Raw genomic sequence first — 22,039 nt, 5'->3', positions numbered from 1 at the left:
CGTAAGAAAACTAACCCCTAAACGTAAGAATTACTAACCCCAAACGTAAGAATCTTTAACCCCCAAACATATATATTCCTAACCCCAAAACGTAGGAAAGCAAACCTCCAAACGTTAGAATCCTTAACCCCCAAAACGTAACAAACCTAACCCCTAAACGTAAGACTCGCTAACCACCAAACGTAAAAAAACTAACCCCCAAACGTAAGAAAACTAACCCCTAAACGTAAGAATTACTTCCCCCCAAACGTAAGAATCCCTAACCCCAAAGGTAAGAAAACAAACCCCCACGCGTAAGAATTACTTCCCCCCAAACGTAAGAATCTGTAACCCTCAAACGTATATATTCCTAACCCCCAAACGTGAGAATCTCTAACTTCCAAACGTATATATTCCTAACCCCCAAAGGTAAGAAAACTAACCCCAAAACGTAAGAATTATTAACCTTAAACGTAAGAAAACTAATCCCCAAACGTAAGAATCCCTAACCCAGAAATGTAAGAAAACTACGGGCCCAAATGTAAGAATCCCCAACCCCCAAACGAAAGAAAACTAACCCGCAAACGTAAGAATCCCTAAGCACCAAACGTAAAAAAAAATAACCCCCAAACGTTAAGATCCTTAACCTCCAAACGTAAGAATTACTAACCCCAAACGTAAAAAAAACTAACCCTCAAACTTAAGATTCCCTAACAACCAAAAGTAAGAAAGCAAACCTCCAAACGAAAGAATCCTTAACCCCCAAACGTAAGAAAACTAATCCCCAAACGTAAGAATCCGTAACCCCCAAACGCAAGAAAACTAACCCCCAAACGTAAGAATCCCTAACCTCAAACGTAAGAAAACTAACCCCTAGACGTAAAAATTATTTACCCCCAGACGTAAGAATCCCTAACCTCCAAACAAATCTATTCCTAACCCCCAAACGTAAGAAATACTAACCCCAAAACTTAAGAAAACTAAGCCCCAAACCTAAGCATCCTTAACCCCCAAGCGTAAGAAAACTAACTTTTAAACTTAAAAATCCCTAACCTCCAAACAGAAGAAAACTAACCCCTAAACGTAACAATCCCTAACCCCCAAACCTAAGAATCCCTATCCCCCAAACGTAAGATAACTAACCCCAAACGTAAGAATCCCTAACCCCCAAACGTAAGAAAACTAACTCCCACACGTAAAAATTACTAGCCCTAAAACGTAGGAGAAAAACCCCCAAAAGTAAGAATCCCTAACCGCGAAATGTAAGAATCCCCAACCCCCAAACGTATGAAAACTAACCCTTAAACGTGACAATCTCTAACCACCAAACGTAAGAAAATTAACCCCCCAACGTAAGAATCCCTAACCACCAAACGTTAGAAAACTAACCCTCAAACGTAAGATTCATTAACCCTCAAACGTAAGAAAGCAAACCCCCAGAGGTGAGAATCCCTAACCCCCATACGTAAGAATTACTAACCCCCCAACGTAAGAAAACTAACCTCTAAACGTAGCAAAACAAACCCTCAAAGGTAATATTCCCTGCCCCTTAAACGCAAAAAAACTAACCTCCAAACGTAAGAATCCTTAACCCGCAAACGTAACAAACCTAACCCCCAAACGTAAGAATCCCTAACCACCAAACGTAAAAAAACTAACCCCCAAACGTAAGAAAAACTAACCCGAAATGTAAAAAACTGATTTACAAACATAAGATTTCCTAACCCCCAAACGTAAAAAAACTAACCCCCAGACGTAAGAATTACTTCCCCCTAAACGTAAGAAAACTAACCCCCAGACGTAAGAATTACTTCCCCCTAAACGTAAGAAAACTAACCCCCAAACGTAAGAATCCCTAACCCCCAAACGTAAGAAAACTAACTCCCAAACGTAAGAATCCCTAACCCCCAAACGTAAGAAAGCAAACCTCCAAACGTTAGAATCCTTAATCCCCAAACGTAAGAAAACTAATCCCCAAACGTAAGAATCCCTAACCCCCAAACGCAAGAAAAATAACCCCAAAACGTAAGAATCCCTAACCCCAAACGTAAGAAAACTAACCGCCAGACGTAAGAATTACTTACCCCCAAGCGTAAGAATCCCTAACCCCCAAAGTAATATATTCCTAACGCCCAAACATAAGAAAACTAACCCCCAAACGTAAGAATTACTAACCCCAAAACTTAAGAAAACTAAGCTTTAAACCTAAGACTCCTTTACCCCCAAGCGTAAGGAAACTAACCCTTAAACGTTAAAATCCCTAACTCCCAAACGTAAGAAAACTAACCCCTAAACGCAACAATCCCTAGCCCCCAAATGTAAGATCCCTATTCCCCCAAACGTAAGATAACTAACCACCAAACGTAAGAACACTAACCCTGAAACGTTACGATCCTTAACCCCCAATCACAAGAATTACTAACCCCAAACGTAAGAAAACTAACCCTCAAACGTAAGATTCCTTAACCCTCAAACGTAAGAAATTAAACCCCCAAACGTAAGAATCCCTAACCCCCAAAAGTAGGAATTACTAACCCCCCAACGTAAGAGAACTAACCCCTAAACGTAAGAAAAGTAAAGGTAAGATTCCCTAACCCTTAAACGTCAAAAAAATTAACCTCAAAACGTAAGAATTTTTAACCCCCAAACGTAACAAACCTAACCCCGAAACTTAAGACTCGCTAACCCCCAAACGTAAGAATCCCAAAGTACCAAACAAAGAAAACTAACCCCCAAACGTTACGATCCTTAACCCCAAACGTACGAATAACTAACCCCAAACGTAAAAAAACTAATTTTCAAACATAAGATTTCTTAACCCCCAGACGTAAGAAAACTAATACCAGACGTAAGAATTACTTCCCCCCAAACGTAAGAATCCCTAACCCCCAAACGTATTTATTCCTAACCCCCAAACGTAAGAATTATTAACCCCAAAACGTAAGAAAACTAATCCCCAAACGTAAGAATCCCTAACCCCCAAATGTAAGAAAACTAGGGGCCCAAATGTGAGAATTCCTAACTGCCAAATGTAAGAATCCCGAACCCCCAATCGTAAGAAAACTAATATCCAAACGTAAGAATTACTAACCCCCAAAAGTAAGAAAACTAACCCCTAAACGTAAGACTCGCTTACCACCAAACGTAAACAAACTATACCCCAAACGTAAGAATATCTATGCACCAAACTTAAAAAAAATTAACCCCTAAACGTAAGAATCCCTAACCCCCAAACGTATGAATTACTAACACCCAAACGTAAGAAAACTAACCGCCAAACGTAAGAGTTACTAACCCCCGAACGTAAGAATCCCCAACCCCCAACGTAAGAAAACTAACCCCCACACGTAAGAATTACTTACCCCCAAACGTAAGAAAACTAACCCCCAAACGCATATATTCCTAACCCCCAAAACGTATATATTCCTAACTCCCAAACGTAAAAAAAGTAACCCCCAAATGTAAGAAAACTACAGGCCCAAATGTAAGAATCCCTAACCGCCAAATGCAAGAATCCCCAACCCCAAAACGTAAGAAAACTAACCCCTAAACGTAAGACTAGCAAACCACCAAACGTAAGCAAACTAACCCCCAAACGTGAGAATCCCTAAGCACCAAACGTAAAAATACTAACCCCCAAACGTAAGAATTACTAACCCCAAACGTAAAAAAACTAATCCTCAAACTTAAGATTCCTTAACCCCCAAACGTAAGAAAGCAAACCTCCAAGCAAAAGAATCCTCAACCCCCAAACGTAAGAAAACTAATCCCCAAAAAACGAGAATCCCTAGCCCCCAAACGTAAGAAAACTAGCCCCTAAACGTAAGAATTACTAACCCCACACGTAAGAATCTTTAACCCCCAAACATATATATTCCTAACCCCAAAACGTAGGAAAGCAAACCTCCAAACGTTAGAATCCTTAACCCCCAAACGTAACAAACCTAACCCCTAAACGTAAGACTCGCTAACCACCAAACGTAAAAAAACTAACCCCCAAACGTAAGAATCCCTAACCCCCAAACATAAGAAAAAAAAACCCTAAACGTAAGAATTACTTCCCCTCAAACGTAAGAATCCCTAACCCCCAAACGTAAGAAAACTAACCCCCAAACATAAGAATCCCTAACTTCCAAAAGGATATATTCCTAACCCCCGAACTAACCCCAAAACGTAAGAATTATTAAGCTTAAACGTAAGAAAACTAATCCTCAAACGTAAGAATCCCTAACCCCCAAATGTAAGAAAACTACGGGCCCAAATGTAAGAATCCCCAACCCCCAAACGTAAGAAAACTAACCCGCAAACGTAAGAATCCCTAAGCACCAAACGTAAAAAAAATAACCCCCAAACGTTAAGATCCTTAACCCCCAAACGTAAGAATTACTAACCCCAAACGTAAAAAAAACTAACCCTCAAACTTAAGATTCCCTAACAACCAAAAGTAAGAAAGCTAACCTCCAAACGTAAGAATCCTTAACCCCCAAACGTAAGAAAACTAATCCCCAAACGTAAGAATCCGTAACCCCCAAACGCAAGAAAACTAACCCCCAAACGTAAGAATCCCTAACCTCAAACGTAAGAAAACAAACCCCTAGACGTAAGAATTATTTACCCCCAAACGTAAGAATCCCTAACCTCCAAACAAATCTATTCCTAACCCCTAAACATAAGAAAACTAACCCCCAAACGTAAGAAATACTAACCCCAAAACTTAAGAAAACTAAGCCCCAAACCTAAGCATCCTTAACCCCCAAGCGTAAGAAAACTAACTTTTAAACTTAAAAATCCCTAACCTCCAAACAGAAGAAAACTAACCCCTAAACGTAACAATCCCTAACCCCCAAACCTAAGAATCCCTATCCCCCAAACGTAAGATAACTAACCCCAAACGTAAGAATCCCTAACCCCCAAAGGTAAGAAAACTAACTCCCACACGTAAAAATTACTAGCCTTAAAACGTAGGAGAACAACCCCTTAAAGTAAGAATCCCTAACCGCGAAATGTAAGAATCCTTAACCCCCAAACGTATGAAAACTAACCCTTAAACGTGACAATCTCTAACCACCAAACGTAAGAAAATTAACCCCCCAACGTAAGAATCCCTAACCACCAAACGTTAAAAAACTAACCCTCACACGTAAGATTCCTTAACCCTCAAACGTAAGAATTACTAACCCCCCAACGTAAGAAAACTAACCTCTAAACGTAACAAAAGAAACCCTCAAAGGTAACATTCCCTGCCCCTTAAACGCAAAAAAACTAACCTCCAAACGTAAGAATCCTTAACCCGCAAACGTAACAAACCTAACCCCCAAACGTAAAAATCCCTAACCACCAAACGTAAAAAAACTAACCCCCCAAACGTTAGAAAAACTAACCCGAAACGTAAAAAACTAATTTACAAACATAAGATTTCCTAACCCCCAAACGTAAAAAAACTAACCCACAGACGTAAGAATTACTTCCCCCTAAACGTAAGAAAACTAACCCCCAAACGTAAGAAAGCAAATTTCCAAACGTAAGAATCCTTAACCCCCAAACGCAAGAAAACTAACCCCCAAACGTAAGAATCCCTAACCCCAAACGTAAGAAAACTAACCCCCAGACGTAAGAATTACTAACCCCCAAACGTAAGAAAACTAACCCCTAAACGTAAGAATCCCTAGCCCCCAAACGTATTTATTCCTAACCCCCAAACGTAAAAAAATTAACCCCCCAACGTAACAGAACTAACCCCTAAACGTAAGAAAAGTAAAGGTAAGATTCCCTAACCCTTAAACGTAAAAAAACTAACCTCCAAACGTGAGAATCTTTAACCCCCAAACGTAACAAACCTAACCCCGAAACTTAAGACTCGCTAACCCCCAAACGTAAGAATCCCTAAGCACCAAAACGTAAGAAAACTAACCCCCAAACGTTACGATCCTTAACCCCAAACGTACGAATAACTAACCCCAAACGTAAAAAAACTAATTTTCAAACATAAGATTTCCTAACCCCCAAACGTAAGAAAACTAACCCCAGACGTAAGAATTCCTTCCCCCCAAACGTAAGCAAACTAACCCCCAGACGTAAGAATTACTTCCCCCCAAACGTAAGAATCCCTAACCCCCAAACGTATTTATTCCTAACCCCCAAACGTAAAAAAAATAACCCCCAAACGTATATATTCCTAACCCCCAAACGTAAGAATTATTAACCCCAAAACGTAAGAAAACTTATCCCCAAACGTAAGAATCCCTAACCCCCAAATGTAAGAAAACTAGGAGCCCAAATGTGAGAATTCCTAACTGCCAAATGTGAGAATCCCCAACCCCCAATCGTAAGAAAACTAATATCCAAACGTAAGAATTACTAACCCCCAAAAGTAAGAAAACTAACCCCTAAACGTAAGACTCGCTTACCACCAAACGTAAAAAAACTATACCCCAAACGAAAGAATATCTATGCAGCAAACGTAAAAAAACTAACCCCCAAACATAAGAATTACTAACCCCCAAACTTAAAAAAACTAACCCTCAAACTTAAGATTTCTTAACCCCAAACGTAAGAAAGCAAACCTCCAAACGTAAGAATCCTTAACCCCCAAACGTAAGAAAACTAATCGCCAAAGGTAAAGAAGCCCTAACCCCCAAACGTAAGAAAACTAACCCCCAGACGTAAGAATTACTTACCCCCAAACGTAAGAATCCCTAACCCCCAAACATATATATTCCTTACCCCCAAACGTAAGAAAACTAACCCCCAAACAATACGATCCTTAATCCCCAAACGCAAGAATTACTAACCCCAAACGTAAGAAAACTAACCCTCAAACGTAAGATTCCTTAACCCTCAAACGTAAAAAAGTAAACCCCCAAACGTAAGAATTACTAACCCCCCAACGTAAGAAAACTAACCCCTAAACGTAAGAAAAGTAACCGTCAAAGGTAAGATTCCTCAACCCTTAAACGTCAAAAAAACTAACCTCCAAACGTAAGAATACTAACCCCCAACGTTAAAAAACTAACCCCTAAACGTAAGAAAAGTAACCCTCAAAGATAAGATTCCCTTACCCTTCAACGTCAAAAAACTAACCTCCAAACGTAAGAATCCTTAACCCCCAAACGTAACAAACCTAACCCCTAAACGTAAGACTCGCTAACCCCCAAACGTAAGACTCCCTAAGCACCAATCGTAAGAAAACTAACCCCCAAACGTAAGAATTACTAACTCCCAAACGTATTAAAACTAACCCTCAAACATAAGATACCCTAACCCCCAAACGTAAGAAAGCAAACCTCCAAACGTAAGAATCCTTAACCCCCAAACGTAAGAAAACTAATCGCCAAAGGTAAAGAAGCCCTAACTCCCAAACGTAAGAAAACTAACCCTCAGACGTAAGAATTACTTACCCCCAAACGTAAGAATCCCTAACCCCCAAACGTAAGATTTCTTAACCCTCAAACGTAAGAAAGTAAACCCCCAAACGTAAGAATCCATAACCCCCAAACGTAAGAATTACTAACCCCCCAACGTAAGAAAACTAACCCCTAAACGTAAGAAAAGTAACCGTCAAAGGTAAGATTCTTCAACCTTTAAACGTCAAAAAAACTAACCTCCAAACGTAAGAATTACTAACCCCCCAACGTAAAAAAACTAACCCCTAAACGTAAGAAAAGTAACCCTCAAAGATAAGATTCCCTAACCCTTACACGTAAAAAAAAACTAACCTCCAAACGCAAGAATCCTTAACCCCCAAACGTAACAAACCTAACCCCTAAACGTAAGACTCGCTAACCCCCAAACGTAAGAATCCCTAAGCACCAATCGTAAGAAAACTAACCCCAAAACGTTACGATCCTTAACCCCAAACGTAAGAATAACTAACCCCACACGTAAAAAAACTAATTTTCAAACATAAAATTTCCTAACCCCCAAACGTAAGAGTCCTTAACTCCCAAACGAAAGGACACTAACCCCAGACGTAAGAATTACTTCCCCCCAAGCGTAAGAATCCCTAACCCCCAAATGTAAGAAAACTAGGGGCCCAAATGTGAGAATTCCTAACCGCCAAATGTAAGAATCCCCAACCCCCAATCGTAAGAAAACTAATCTCCAAACGTAAGAATTACTAACCCCCAAAAGTAAGAAAACTAACCCCTAAACGTAAGACTCGCCTACCACCAAACGTAAAAAAAACTATACCCCAAACGTAAGAATATCTATGCACCAAACGTAAAAAAACTTACCCCCAACGTAAGAATTGCTAACTCCCAAACGTAAAAAAACTAACCCTTAAACTTAAGATTCCCTAACCCCCAAACGTAAGAATCCTTAACCCCCAAACGTAGGAAAATTAATCGCCAAAGGTAAAGAAGCCCTAACCCCCAAACGTCAGAAAACTAACCCCCAGACGTAAGAATTACTTACCCCCAAACGTAAGAATCCCTAACCCCCAAACATATATATTTCCTAACCCCAAAACGTAAGAAAACTAACCCCCAAATGCAAGAATTACTAACCCCAAACGTAAGAAAACTAACCCTCAAACGTAAGATTCCTTAACCCTCAAACGTAAGAAAGTAAACCCCCAAACGTAAGAATTACTAACCCCCCAACGTAAGAAAACTAACCCCTAAACGTAAGAAAAGTAACCGTCAAAGGTAAGATTCCCTAACCCTTAAACGTAAAAAAACTAACCTCCAAACGTAAGAATTACTAACCCCCCAACGTAAGAAAACTAACCCCTAAACGTAAGAAAAGTAACCCTCACAATTAAGATTCCCTAACCCTTAAACGTAAAAAAACAAACCCCTAAACGTAACAAACCTAACCCCTAAACGTAAGACTCGCTAACCACCAAAACGTAGGAAAACTAACCAGCGAACTTAAAAATCCCTAACCACCAAACGTAAGAAAACTAACCCCTAAACGTAAGAATCGCTTATCACCAAACGTAAGAAAACTATACCCCAAACATAAGAATCCGTAAGCACCAAACGTAAAAAAAACTAACCCTCAAACTTAAGATTCCCTAACCCCCAAATGTAAGAAAGCAAACCTCCAAACCTAAGAATCCTTAAACCCCAAACGCAAGAAAACTAACCCCCAAACGTAAGAATCCGTGACCCCCAAATGTAATAAAACAAACCCCTAGACGTAAGAATTACTTACCCCCAAACGTAAGAATCCCTAACCCCCAAACATAAGAGAACTAACCCCCAAACGTAAGAATTACTAACCCCCAAAACTTAAGAAAACTAAGCCCCAAACCTAAGAATCCTTTACCCCCAAGAGTAAGAAAACTAACCCTTAAACGTAAAAATCCCTAACCCCTAAACGAAAGAAAACTAACCCCTATACGTAACAATCCTCAACCCCCAAAAGTAAGAATCCCTATCCCCCAAACGTAAGATAACTAACCCCCAAACGTAAGATAACTAACTGCCACACGTAAGAGTTACTAGCCCCCAAACGTAGGAGAACAACTCCCAAACGTAAGAATCCCTAACCGCGAAATGTAAGAATCCCCAACCCCCAAACGTAAGAAAACTATTCCCCAAACGTAAGAATTTCTTACCTCCAAACGTAAGAAAACTAACCCCCAAACATAAGAATCTCTCACCCCGAAACGTAAGAAAACTAACCCCCAAACGTTACGATTCTGAACCCCCAAGAATTACTAGCCCCAAACGTAAGATTCCTTAACCCTTAAACGTAAAAAAGTAAACCCCTAAACGTAAGAATCCCTAACCCCCAAATGTAAGAAAACTACGGGCCCAAATGTGAGAATTCCTCACCGCCAAATGCAAGAATCCCCAACCCCCAAACGTAAGAAAACTAATCCCCAAACGTAAGAATTACTAACCCCCAAACGTAAAAAAACTAACTCCCAAACGTAAGAAAACTAAATCCAAACGTTAAAATCTCTAGCCCCCAAACATAAGAATTACTAACATATTAACGTAAGAAAACTCACCCCCAACGTAAAAATCCCTACCCCCAGACTTAAAAACACTAACCCCCAAACGTAAGAAAACTAATCCCCGAACGTAAGAATGGCTAACACCCAAACGTAAGAATTCCTAACCCCCAAACGTAAGAAAGCTAACCCCCAAACGTAAGGATTTCTAGCCCCCAAACGTGAAAATTCTCAACCTGCAAACGTAAGTAAACTAACCTCTAAACGTTAGATTTACTAACCCCCAAACGTAAAAATCCCTAACACCCAAACGTAAAAATCCCAAACACCTAAACGTAAGAAAACTAACCCCCAAGCGTAAGAATATCAAACCCCCAATCGTAAGAAAACTAACCCCTAAAAGTAAGAATTTCTTAACCCCCAAACATAAGAAAACTAACTGGCAAACGTAAGAATCCCTTACCCCCAAACCTAAGAAAAGTAACCCCCAAAAGATAGAATTACTAACCCCCAAACGTAAGAAAACTAACCTCCAAACGTAAAAAAAAAATAACCCCATACGTTACAATCCCTAACCCCCTGAACGTAAGAATCACTAACCCCCAAACGTAAGAGTCCCTAACCCCCAAACGGTAGAAAACTACCCCCAAACGTAAAAATTATCAACCCCAAACGTAAGAAAACTAATCCCAAAACGTAAGAATGGCTAACACCCAAACGTAAGAATTCCTAACCCCCAAACGTAAGAAAGCTAACCCCCAAACGTAAGAATTTCTAGCCCCCAAACGTGGAAATTCTCAACCTCCAAACGTAAGTAAACTAACCCCTAAACGTTAGATTTACTAACCCCCAAACGTAAGAATCCCTAACCCCCAAACGTAAAAATTCCCAAACCCCCAAACGTAAGAAAACTAACCCCCAAGTGTAAGAATATCAAACCCCCAATCGTAAGAAAACTAACCCCTAAAAGTAAGAATTTCTTAACCCCCACACGTAAGAAAACTAACCGCCAAACGTAAGAATCCATAACCCCTAAACCTAAGAAAACTAACCTCAAAACGTAAGAATCCCTAACCCCCTATTGCTAGAATTATTAACCCCAAAACGTAAGAATTCCAAACCCCCAAACGTAACAAAACTAACTTTCAAACGTAAGAAAACTAACCCTTAAAAGTAAGAATCCTTAACCCCCAAACCTAAGAAAACTAACCCTTAAACGGAGGAATCCCTTACCCTCAAATGTAAGAAAACTAACCCCCAAACGTAAGAATCCCTAACCTTTAAACGTAAGATAACTAACTCCTAAACGTAAGAAATACTAACCCCCAAACGTAAGAAAAGTAACCCCGAAACGTAAGAATCTCTAACCCCCAAACGTAAGAAAACTAACCCCCAAAAGTAAGAATCCTTAACCCCTAAACGTAAGAATCCCTAACCCTCTAACATTAGAAAACTAACCCTTAAACGTAAGAGTTCCTAACCCTTAAACGTAAGAAAACTAACCCCTAAACGTAAGAATTACTAACCCCCAAACGTAAAAATTCCCAACCCCCAAACGTAAGAATCTTTAACCCTTAAACGTAAGAAAACTAACCATTAAACGTTAGAATCCCTAACCCCCAAACGTAAGAAAACCAACCCTAATACATGCAATTAAGGACAAAAGGTCTTGGGACAAATGTTTCAAATCTCTCCCGTTGATCGCTAATTTAGAGTGACTGACCAATTAAACCACGTTTTTAGTTTAAAACTTAAGTTACTAACCAGACCCCTCTCCCCCGTGACAACGTTGAAATCCACAATTAACTTTTCTTACCCGGGCTCAACATTCTAAGGAGGGTGGGGGTTGGGGAACTCAGTCAGTTAAATCCACAACTGAAGGCATTTTCAACATTGTACTGAGGGGGATGAGGGTCGGGGAACGGAGACTTCTCGTTTGCGCGTGACGTGTTTCTTTCGCGTTTGTAGGAAAACATCGTAAATACAAATATATCCCAGCCCTTTTGTCCTTGATTGTTGTTTACAATTTAGACGTGAATAGAATACGAGTACAATACTGTTGCGTTTTTTAGTTCAAGTCTGAATGATAACGCGTACACGAGATACAGAGACATTATTCATTTTTCTATTTCCTTAATTCACACTGTACACACCACGATGCAAAAGGAAAGAAGCACTGAAAAAGACCAATATTTTTAAAGTAAATTTGACCATAATCAGCGAGAGGGCGTGGGACAGGGGGGGAGGTCCACGCAAACTCGAATATCCAGTTCGGGGATAGTAAGCTTTCCTTTGCTTCGAGCTAGAGTGTATTCGACGCTATTAAAATTATATAATTGTTAACTGAACAATTTGTCCATTTTATAACCATGTACATGGATGTTTAAGTTCTTCACTCCGGTTAGAAAGTATTGGGGACAACTTTAGGAAAGTCTCCTGGCTAGAAAACTCTAAACCTTACAGTACAAATAAAAAAATAATATTTTGCTGCAACACAAGGGGTCAAGCTCATAAGTAAAAATGGTATTGTTATGATCTCCATTCCTGATTATGCTATAATAAGATTAAAAAATGAACAACAATGCTTAATAAAAATTTAAACGGAGAGTAGACTTTACAGAGCATGCTAACAGTTTTGATAAAAACGCATCCTCTGACATGACAACTTGCAATATAATGTGTGATTTTTCTGCACATCGTCAGGGATTTCCTTAGTAATATTAGCTAATAAGCGTTGTTGTGGCTTAAGTTCGCCATATTTGAAGGCCTCGGGGCATAACCGACCTGTTTTTTAGATCGCTTTTCGTTCTTTTGGTTTAGATTTAACACATGTTTTGCATGTAACCCTTAATTCCCTTAGGAAACGTTGAAAAGAAATCTTCAGTCGCTTTTTTTGTGATACCTACGATAATAGGAAAGATTTTACCTTTTTTCACAAAATGAAGCGCAAAGCAGCGGATTAAAGATCGAAGCACGCTTAGTAAATGAATAAATTTATATTCGACCTCACTGTTGACAGTTTAGATTAGCATACGAAAAGCTACAATGACCCCAAATCAACATCAAGGAGATGTTTTAAAAATGACAAGAGAGAGAAAGCTTATGAAGGTTCCTTAATGGAACAGCGCGCACGAACGGGCTCAAAAATGCAATCAAATAACAAAGCTGAACCTCTGACAACCGTATACATGCTGTACTATAACTAGTACGAGCTGAAATTAATGCCAACAGACAGCTCTCGTGATAATCGCTGTAATAAAATTACTAGTACAGATGAGCTGTACAAGTGTGAACCATGCAGTACTGCAGCTATTTAAATTAACGTTGTCGGATCAACGTACAAAGCTGTAAGGCACTGAGACCTCAAGATATTCGATTCCGTGAATTTTTTTTTTTTATGAATAAGTTCATCATAATCAGCCATCCAGTGAAGATATACTGTGACGATGGTGAGCCACTTGGATGAAAGAAATGTTAGGATATCAAGTAGATGAGGTGGCAGCCTCTTTGAAGATCCGACAACGTTAATCGAAATAGCTGTATGAGATTATGGTAGAAAGCTATGATCATGAATTAACATCAAGGAAATGTTTACAAGTGACTCATTAGGAAGGAAGCAAACAATTTATAACTAACCAAACCTCAGATCTTCACACATGAATAAACTCAGAATATAGGTCTGGCAAAGTTCTCCTAAACTTCTCTTGGTCTAATATATAGTCTCGTTTTTACAGAGACTCTGTATAGCTACGTTGAGGTTTTGAAGCCCCGTTTCACGTCCTTAATTTGTTTACCTAGCTGTGCGAAGTCTTAAAGACTGAACCTAAAGTCCTATATTCGTTTGTTTTAAATGTTATTTATTCAGTTGTTAATTGTTACAATTTAAAACGGACGTCCTTTCTACAATATCACACGATGTTACATTTTAAGACTTTAGTCTCGAGTTTATCACTGATCAACCTATTAGGCGGTCCATCCTAGATAATCTCTTCTAATTTACGGTATTTAAATGAAGTTATGTCTATCACTGATACGTCATCATCACAGGGGGCTGATTGCATGTTTTCTGCAGTGGAGTACACGTGCTTCTCAATAACATAGTGCTCTTCAGGCAGCGCAAAGAACAGAATGAGCCTGTAAACGGGTCCCAGACCCAGGACACCACTCACACAATAGCCAAGTCGCACAATCTGTGATTGTTAAAAGGAATAAAAGCTGGTTTTTACTAGGACATAAGCATAAACATAAGCAGAAGAAGAAGCTCAAACGCCGCTAAAGCAAGTAAGAACACCTGCGGCATAAGCACAAGAAGAACGAACGTGTTCGTTCTTCTTGTGCTTATGCTTATACTCATGTCATGTTAGACTAGCTGCGGTAGACAAGTTTGTATACCTTGGAGGCACTCTTTCACGCTCCGCCAATATTGACGAGGAGTGGCCTACGTACAGAATCGCAAGAGCCAGCACTGCCTTTGGCAGACTAAAGGGCAATGTCTGGGAGCGTAGAGGACTGAACCTTGACAGCAAGCTCAAAGTCAATAGAGCAGTAGCCCCGGTGGGCTGGCCATGTCCACCGCATGGGCGACTTTGGACTTCCCAAAAGACTACTCTACGGCGAGCTGTCCACAGGCAAGCACTCACTTGGAAGACCGAAGCTGTGCATCGCTTAAGCAATCCGGCATTCCCTATACCACCTGGGAAGAGTTCGCCGAGGACCGTCCTACCTGGTGTTCCCTTTTAAAATCTAGCGTGGCTACCTTTGAGGAGAGACACATTAGGGACAAAAAGAAGAAACGGCAGAGAAGGAAAGACACTGAGAACTCCTCCTCCCAGTCTGGCTCAGCCCTGCACATCGCCTGTCCCCACTGCAACAGACCTTTCCGAGCGAAGATCGGCCTGATCAGCCATCTCCGTACACACCCCATATCCCTCGCGATATGAAGTCTTGGTCATCTTCGCTCGCGAAGGACGAGCATTAATTAATTAATTAATTAATTAATTAATTAATTAATTAATTTCGTGTTATGTCGCCGTTCTCACCAGTGAGAATAGGGACGACATAAACACAAGCACAAGGCAGTCAACCGTTTTGTCCGCCATCTTGCTTAACATTGAGGGGAGCTGGTATCGAGAATTCCGTCGAGAAATGGTTTTCTGCGCGTGCGTCTGTCCTTATGCGTATGTAGCTAGTGTTCTCACTTGCTTATCTTTATGCTTATGCTTATGCTTATGTCCTAGTGAAAACCAGCCTTAAACAATTAAGGAACTAAGCACAAGCGGCCAGCACAAATTTAAAATGATGAACTGTGTCTGAGCAATAGCCTCCAAAGACGAGGCAAATTGTTTGTTGAATACTATTTTCAGTAAACTTAATTGAATCGACAACTAAAACTGTTCGGAAATGCTTTTCCACACACGAAAAGTCTAGTTGTCGATAAGTTGTATGTTTTAAGGGAGCCTGGAAACTAGTTGGTAATGCGCATGTGTACATCATGTATAAAATATAAATAGACTTTAGTAATCGATGACAAACTCCAGACGGGAGAAAGTGAATTGTTGATAACTAAACTGCGGTAATTGTTATCGACGACTAAAGTAGTTTTCCTTTTGTTTAGAAAAACTACTTTGTTGCTGACGACTTTATATTTCACCATTTCTAGTCGATAACTTGATTCCAAAAACGGAAATTAACCAGGAGACAATTTCAGTTTGTTAATAATTAAGGATTCAGTCGATTTTCTCATGTCAGACAGGTTTGGTTTACATAACTTCCTGTCCTAAAATCTGAGACGGGTTGATACTTCCAGTGTAACTGGGTTTAAGGTCTTCGTATGACTAAAATCCCAATTATGCATTAATTCTGTGCATTTAAAGACGTAAAGTTACCTTTGAGCTGCAAAATGAAGAAGTGTCACTTATGAAGTAACGTGACGAGGTGTTCCTGACTTCATTGAAAGATACAGATTCATCATGGAGTCCCCTTGGGTGTTTATCTTTCAGTGCATTATACTCATCCAACGACTGTAGACGGATCACCTGGTAACAAAAAAATTAGTAGTAAAGAAAAGGTTTTGGGGAACTTCGGGTGTTGAAAAAACAGCAAGGTTTTGCAGTCGAGTTGTCTTCATGGAGAATAAATATAATTATCTCTTTTCGACCTCCTGTGAGACAAGACACATATGAAGCCAGGAGATGGAACAAATTTCTCATTGTTGGCCCATGATTGGGCCACTTAATCTCCTGGATTTTTAAATTAGGATCAGATCAAAGGTTCCCAGAATCCACAGAATTTCAAGATTTTATTAATACATGTTATGGTTCCTCCCTTCTCCAATATATATGCGTTATTGACCAATCTGTTTCAGAAAGTCAGATCTCCAGAGGCTGGAATCTCTGCTTTGAGGGGTCATTGATCAAGTCATAACTATGCATGGTCAATTTGGTACCAGATGTCTTGCGACTCCACATGGTGCACAGAAATGACGGTGCAAAATAAAGTTTTCATATAGCGAATGTAAGGAATAGGTCCTTCAGCCTGAGTCCAGTTGATGCTTTGCACCGGATTAGAGAGACAAACATTCTTACCGGGTCACCAATACAGGCCAGAATTGTGATTACAACCCTAGTATGACCAGTGATTGAAATGCCAGATTCGCCTGTGTGTGTCACTTGGTAAAATCCACAAAGGTCCTCTTTCCAGACTGAGACCGTTTTCCACATTGGAAAATCCAGGAATGCTTCCTAAAAAGCGAAAAATTAGTTTGTATAAGAAAAAAGCAAAGTCAGGAAACAGGTCTTCAAAAGTTGACCTCTCTCGCAGTTACCAATAATTATTATGCGGGATGCCCTCGGAGGCAGCCCGTGTCGAAATTTGTTTACAGAAAGGAAATTAGCTCTTTTGAAGCGATAAATAGAAAGGATAAGTTCTGAGAAGTACTCAGCAGTTTAAATGATGGAAAATGGAGAGTTGGCGGCGAAGAAATTCGGTGTTGACTGGCAAGATTGTGTTTTGCAATGTGGGGGGGTGGGGGGGGGGGGGGGGGAAAGGTCAAGCTTAGGCTTAAAGCATTACCTGCGCTGCAGACTTTGTGGCGAACTGATACCTAAACGTTACTGGAAATCCACTTCATAAAAAAATTAAGGTTTGATTGTCAATTTCTACTAAAATTTCCTGCGTTCATTTAGAAAATCGTGTTGTCTGTTTGCCTTTTTGTCTTCAACAATAATGTTTTTTGTCTTCTGGCACGAGTCAGATATGTAATCTGCCCTGGGTCATAAAGTTTTCCGAAAGTAATTTCCCGGTTGGATCTTGAATAATGCAACGCAATAAATTGGAAATATAAATAGCCCCGAGTCAGATATCAGTATCTGCCCCTGTCATGACATTTTCCGAAAGAAATTTCCGGTATGAATTCGAGTGCCGTAACGCAATATTTCAATTGCGAAGGGAGAATGGCTTTAAAAATCTGTGAAGCGTACAAAAGAGATAAATCAGGCACAGTAGCACGCGTAAATGCCAGTATAGACATATTGTAGTGAACTATAATAAGTCCCTCAGGAGAACACTCAATGGCACTGCTTTCTGATGACAGGCATCTCGTTTGGGGCTCATCTCTTCCATGAATTCAATAATTTCATTTTCAGGAGCAAGAGTTCTGAAGAATATTTCAGGACCTTATAGCCTATAATTAGAAGCCTTTAATTTCAGTACAAGTATGAAGAACAAAACAAAGCCAATGAGAAAGTAAGCCAGCCGAACCTAAGGCACAAATTAACATCTTTGTGAGGGCCTTTTTATATGATCCCGGTCGACCGGGCTGGCTCGTTTTCCGAGATCTCGCCTCGCCACCCTTTTCTTTACAAAAATTTTGATGTGTTCATATGAGAAGGCGGGCTGGCCCGGTTACCGAGATCTCGGTTTTTGCGACTGAAATCGCGGTAACCGTAATGGAAATTTTTCCCATATGAACACTCCACACTTCTTTGGGCCTTTTGGACATTTTTCATCTCGGTAACCGGGATTAAATTTCTCAAATGAAAAGAAGACAAAATTCGTCCCGCCTACCTGACCAGCCCGGTTACCGGGCTCATATGAAGAGGCCCTAATATAATCAAATAAGTCCTCCCAAATACAAACGCATGCCGGCGGACTAATAAGGTAATATTTTTTTGGTGAAATTTCAAGCTTGGTAAGTAATTGTTACAATTTTTTTTAAGTCCTTATCAAGCTCACTGAATTTTAAGTGTAGTGTAAACCTTTTTATTGTCACTTTGAATGTCCTTGAAATTTGACTGGAATAAAAATATTTGTTGCACAACAGTTCAACCTCAAGTAACACCAGTGACACAACTCAAAATGATGAAGCATTTCAGTGGCAGTGAAGTCATGCTAGTCACTATGACACTATATATACTCAAATGTACTGCGCAATAAAAAAATAAAATCGGATCTTTTTAATGAATGAAGTCAAGAAGTTAAAATGTTATAGAAGATAACTAATAAACTGTCATTTAGCATCCCATATTTGACTTATTTGTCAAAATGTATACCACACAAATAATATGAGAGCTCAGTACATGTATACAGTATATGTGGAGATGCCATCAATTGGCCGTTGTACCTAACATGGCAGCCGGAAATTAATGAGAGCATAAGAAGCACTCGACAGTTAAAACAATGGAACTTGGAGAGTTCAAGGCGAAGAAATCATGCTTCTGTTTGACAGTTGTAGAACCATATGCAGAATACGTGGGGGAAAGGTCATTGATGTTAAGTTATAAAATAGCCAGGGCCAAGCAAGCACTGTGATTGGTCAAACTGCTGTTCTGTATAACTCCACAATGCACGAAGCATACGTATGGTGCGTGCATTATAATTGTACATATGCACGGAACACTCGTCAGATTTTTTGCCTGTGAAAATCTGAGAAATTCAGCGACAGACCGCCATTATGGCCGAGCAATTTCCCTCCTTTGACTACGGTTTCGAGTTTCTTTATGATCAGTTGTAAGCACTAACGTAGAAGGAGGTTTGACAAGGCTGCCACTGCATAAAAGAAACGCTTTTGTCGAGGTGACCGAAACACAGAAAAACCACATTTCGGGCCAGAGAAACCCGAACAGTCTGCAACATTACAATTCCAGGCCATCGTCAACTCAGCTCAGAAAGTGTAGTGATGTTCTTTCATCTGCCCTAACAGGATCCATTCAGACAACACAGATGTAGCAGATCTCTTCCAAGCAGTTCCAGTCCGTTTTCTTCTCTACAACCAAGAGAAATGTCATCCGCAGTTGTAGAATCACACCGATCAACATCCTCCAACACCGCGGTGATTCACAGTGAAATGTTGGGTAGCATGTTCAATTCGTGCACTATAAATTCGGTTCAAATAAACTTGAATCTCCCTCAATCCACAAATAAGTGAAGTATTTGAACTTTTGAAGAGAATCCTAAGCTTGTTGTTTAGCTTTTTCGAGAACTTTTCGCTTCAAATGATTCTCGTCACATGTGAACGATACAAACGTTTTTCAGTGGTTTTCTGTCAAATTTTGAACCAATAAAAAATGATCGCGTCTGACATGTAAGGAGAGAGTTGATGTTGATTCAATAAAATTCGCACTTGTCTGAGGAGTTGCGATTGTTTACATTTTATAAAAGAAATAAAAAACTTCTTCCTCGTGCATTGTTGAGTTATATAAGCACTTGGGAAATTTTGAGAACACTCGAGAAGTGCAGAGAGGCACGAGCCTTAGGCTCGTGCCTCTCTGCACTTCTTGAGTGTTCTTAAAAAAGTAGGAGTGCAAAGAGGCTCGTACCTCTCTGCACTTCTCGAGTGTTCTTAAAAATTCCCGCGCGCTTATATAACTCAACAATGCATTCAGCGCATTTTTATTTCTTTTATCTTACACTATTATTTACATAACCAGAATACAAAACGTGAGCCGGGCCACGTTATTGTAATACAGTTTCCGGTACAACGATAAGACGTGTTACACAAGGGAAACAACATAACGCTATCTTTGTGACTCAATATTCTGTTAGCTAAGATAGTTTTATTAATCTGCAAAGCATACAATAAGAATCAATGAGGCCACAGCATCACGCGTAAATGGCAGTATAGGCATCTTGTCCTTAAACTGTTCAGTATGCTAAAAAAAATCACCCGAGGAGTGTAATTATTTACACACGAAAAAGCTCTGTCACGGCTGCTATCAACTTATGCCACGTCACAAAAAGTCAAAAATTCTAAGCTTTCTATTTTCAAAAGGCTACCGTAGGTAGTGCTCGGACGCTATGGAGCTGAAAACTTTTAAATATGTACTTTTAGGTAATCTTAACCCTGCTGCATGGTGGCAAAAATTCTGAGGACCTCACGGATTTTGTAAAAACCTAGAATATACAAGGAATTAAAGTGGTCATAGTTGTTGGAACATGAAATTACCTCAGTATGGGTTTCCACTGTATCACCTTTTCCGATTGTGTGATAACATGTGGCTGTCCATTTGATGACAGGCTTTTGCCAGTAGATCAACTGTAAGAGGTGATCATGTAGAGTTGTGATCAGAACATCGTTGCTTTCTTTGTACTTCCGTCGATGGAAAACGATGTTCTCAAAAAGCTGGACCACATACGTCGTTGCCGCACATAAAATAAGCATACCTGCAGCGTTGGTCATACTAGTTTCGTCCCTATAATAGAGGACACAGTTCCTTGATCCAGTGTAACAGTAGATTATCACTGACATGTTCAACCAAAGGATCACAAAATTAATGACCGACCAGACACGCCAGAACGTTTTAGCGCTTTTCTTTAGATGCATGTACTTGTTTGGACTGATTTTCATCCTTTTGTAAATGTAGCACTTCATTATCAGAAAAGTAAGCCAGGAGAAAACACCCAACCACAGCATACTAACAGTGTTGATAAACACACAAAGTGCATGAGAGCCTGCAATGTGTAAATCTTCCTGATTCTCCTTGGTAATATTGGCATGACTTATGTTCATCGTGTTCGTTGTTATATTCTCAGTCTCCATGTTTTTGTATCTGTTATTAGACATCGCTTGTGCTGCTGGTCGACTGCGCCACACGGTTACCTGAGCACACAGTCTCTTAGCCTGCGTAGCAGTCGTTTCCGTTTCCTTCAAGCCAAGCGGGGCAAGCGCGCGAGGGCATTGGGAAAAAAGGAGCAAAAAAGTAGGAGCGGAGGGGGGGGAGGGGTGCCCCCCCGGACATTAGCTAATATTTGTAAGTAAGTTATTTTTTGGGGAGCAACTGTGGGTTCCAAAATTATATCACGCACAAAGTATGTCACGCCTTACCGAAATCTACCGCCTGTTTCCTAGACGCATTACCGCGGGGTTTGTCTTTCCTATATGCAATTCCGTAGGTGTGTTTTTACGAAAATATGTAAACTCTTAGCATGAGTTAGGTATATATACAGGCGCATCATGTTGTATTGTTAAACTCCCTGAGAAAGTGTGCGTTAGTCACACGAAACGCGTGAAGAAATAAAGAAGTTATACAACTACAGTTCGCAGAGTGCTGCTCACTAGTTTAGTTTTTATTAAATTGCCCTACTTTTTTGCTCCTTTTTTCCCAATGCCCTCGCGCACTTGCCCCGCTTGGCTTGAAGGAAACGGAAACGACTGCTACGCAGGCTAGCTAACAGTCTCTTATTTTCTCAGGGATAGTAAAGCGAGCAAAACTTGCTCTCACCCTGCCGAAATTTGAGTCTTAAATATTTGCCTATACTGGCATTTACGCGTAATGCCGTGGCCTCTTGGTTCTTATTGTATGCTTCGCAGATTAATACAACAACAACAACAACACGCGTTCATGCAAACTATCCTTGCTAATGGAGTACTTTGAGTCACAGAGAAAGCGTTATGTTGTTTCCCTTGTGTGACGCGTCTTATCGTTGTACCGGAAATTCTATTACAATAACGTGGCCTGGCTCACGTTCTCTACAGTGGAACCTCGCTTTAACAAAGTCGCTGGGGACTGGCTAAATTTGTTCGTTAAATCGAGGGTTCGTTATATGAAAACCTCGATATAACGAAATTGAGGGGAAACGACCAAAATGTTCGTTATATCGGGGCCATAGTTAAAGGGCAACTGCCACCTAGAAAGATCTTTTTTAATTAAACTTTCC

The 22,039-nt window shown here is 40.0% G+C and overlaps 1 protein-coding gene across 1 annotated transcript; it reads right to left on the bottom strand.

Moving 5' to 3' along the window:
* Positions 1 to 12,110: 12,110 nt before the first annotated feature.
* LOC146473381 (uncharacterized) lies at positions 12,111 to 20,995 on the bottom strand. The gene is made up of 4 exons (XM_085118622.1): positions 20,328 to 20,995; positions 16,471 to 16,626; positions 15,772 to 15,921; positions 12,111 to 14,076 (listed from the first exon to the last, which is right to left on the bottom strand). The coding sequence occupies exons 1-4, from the start codon at positions 20,943 to 20,945 to the stop codon at positions 13,864 to 13,866; spliced, it is 1,137 nt and encodes a 378-aa protein (XP_084974748.1). The 5' UTR covers positions 20,946 to 20,995; the 3' UTR covers positions 12,111 to 13,863.
* Between the last annotated feature and the right edge of the window lie 1,044 nt (positions 20,996 to 22,039).

Source organism: Pavona decussata, unplaced genomic scaffold (assembly GCF_977016875.1).
Source record: "Pavona decussata unplaced genomic scaffold, jaPavDecu1.1 SCAFFOLD_94, whole genome shotgun sequence".
Taxonomy (NCBI): Eukaryota; Metazoa; Cnidaria; class Anthozoa; order Scleractinia; family Agariciidae; genus Pavona; species Pavona decussata.
This window is presented reverse-complemented; position numbering and strand designations above follow the sequence as displayed.

Bases quoted from the DNA above. Each gene is read 5' to 3' on its own strand.
- LOC146473381 (XM_085118622.1), bottom strand. From the start codon at position 20,945: ATGTCTAATAACAGATACAAAAACATGGAGACTGAGAATATAACAACG. The intron at 16,627-20,327 runs GTAATTTCATGT...TTCGCTTTTTAG, and splicing joins CAGTGGAAACCCATACTGAG to GAAGCATTCCTGGATTTTCC. The intron at 15,922-16,470 runs GTAAGAATGTTT...TTTTGTTACCAG, and splicing joins TGGCCTGTATTGGTGACCCG to GTGATCCGTCTACAGTCGTT.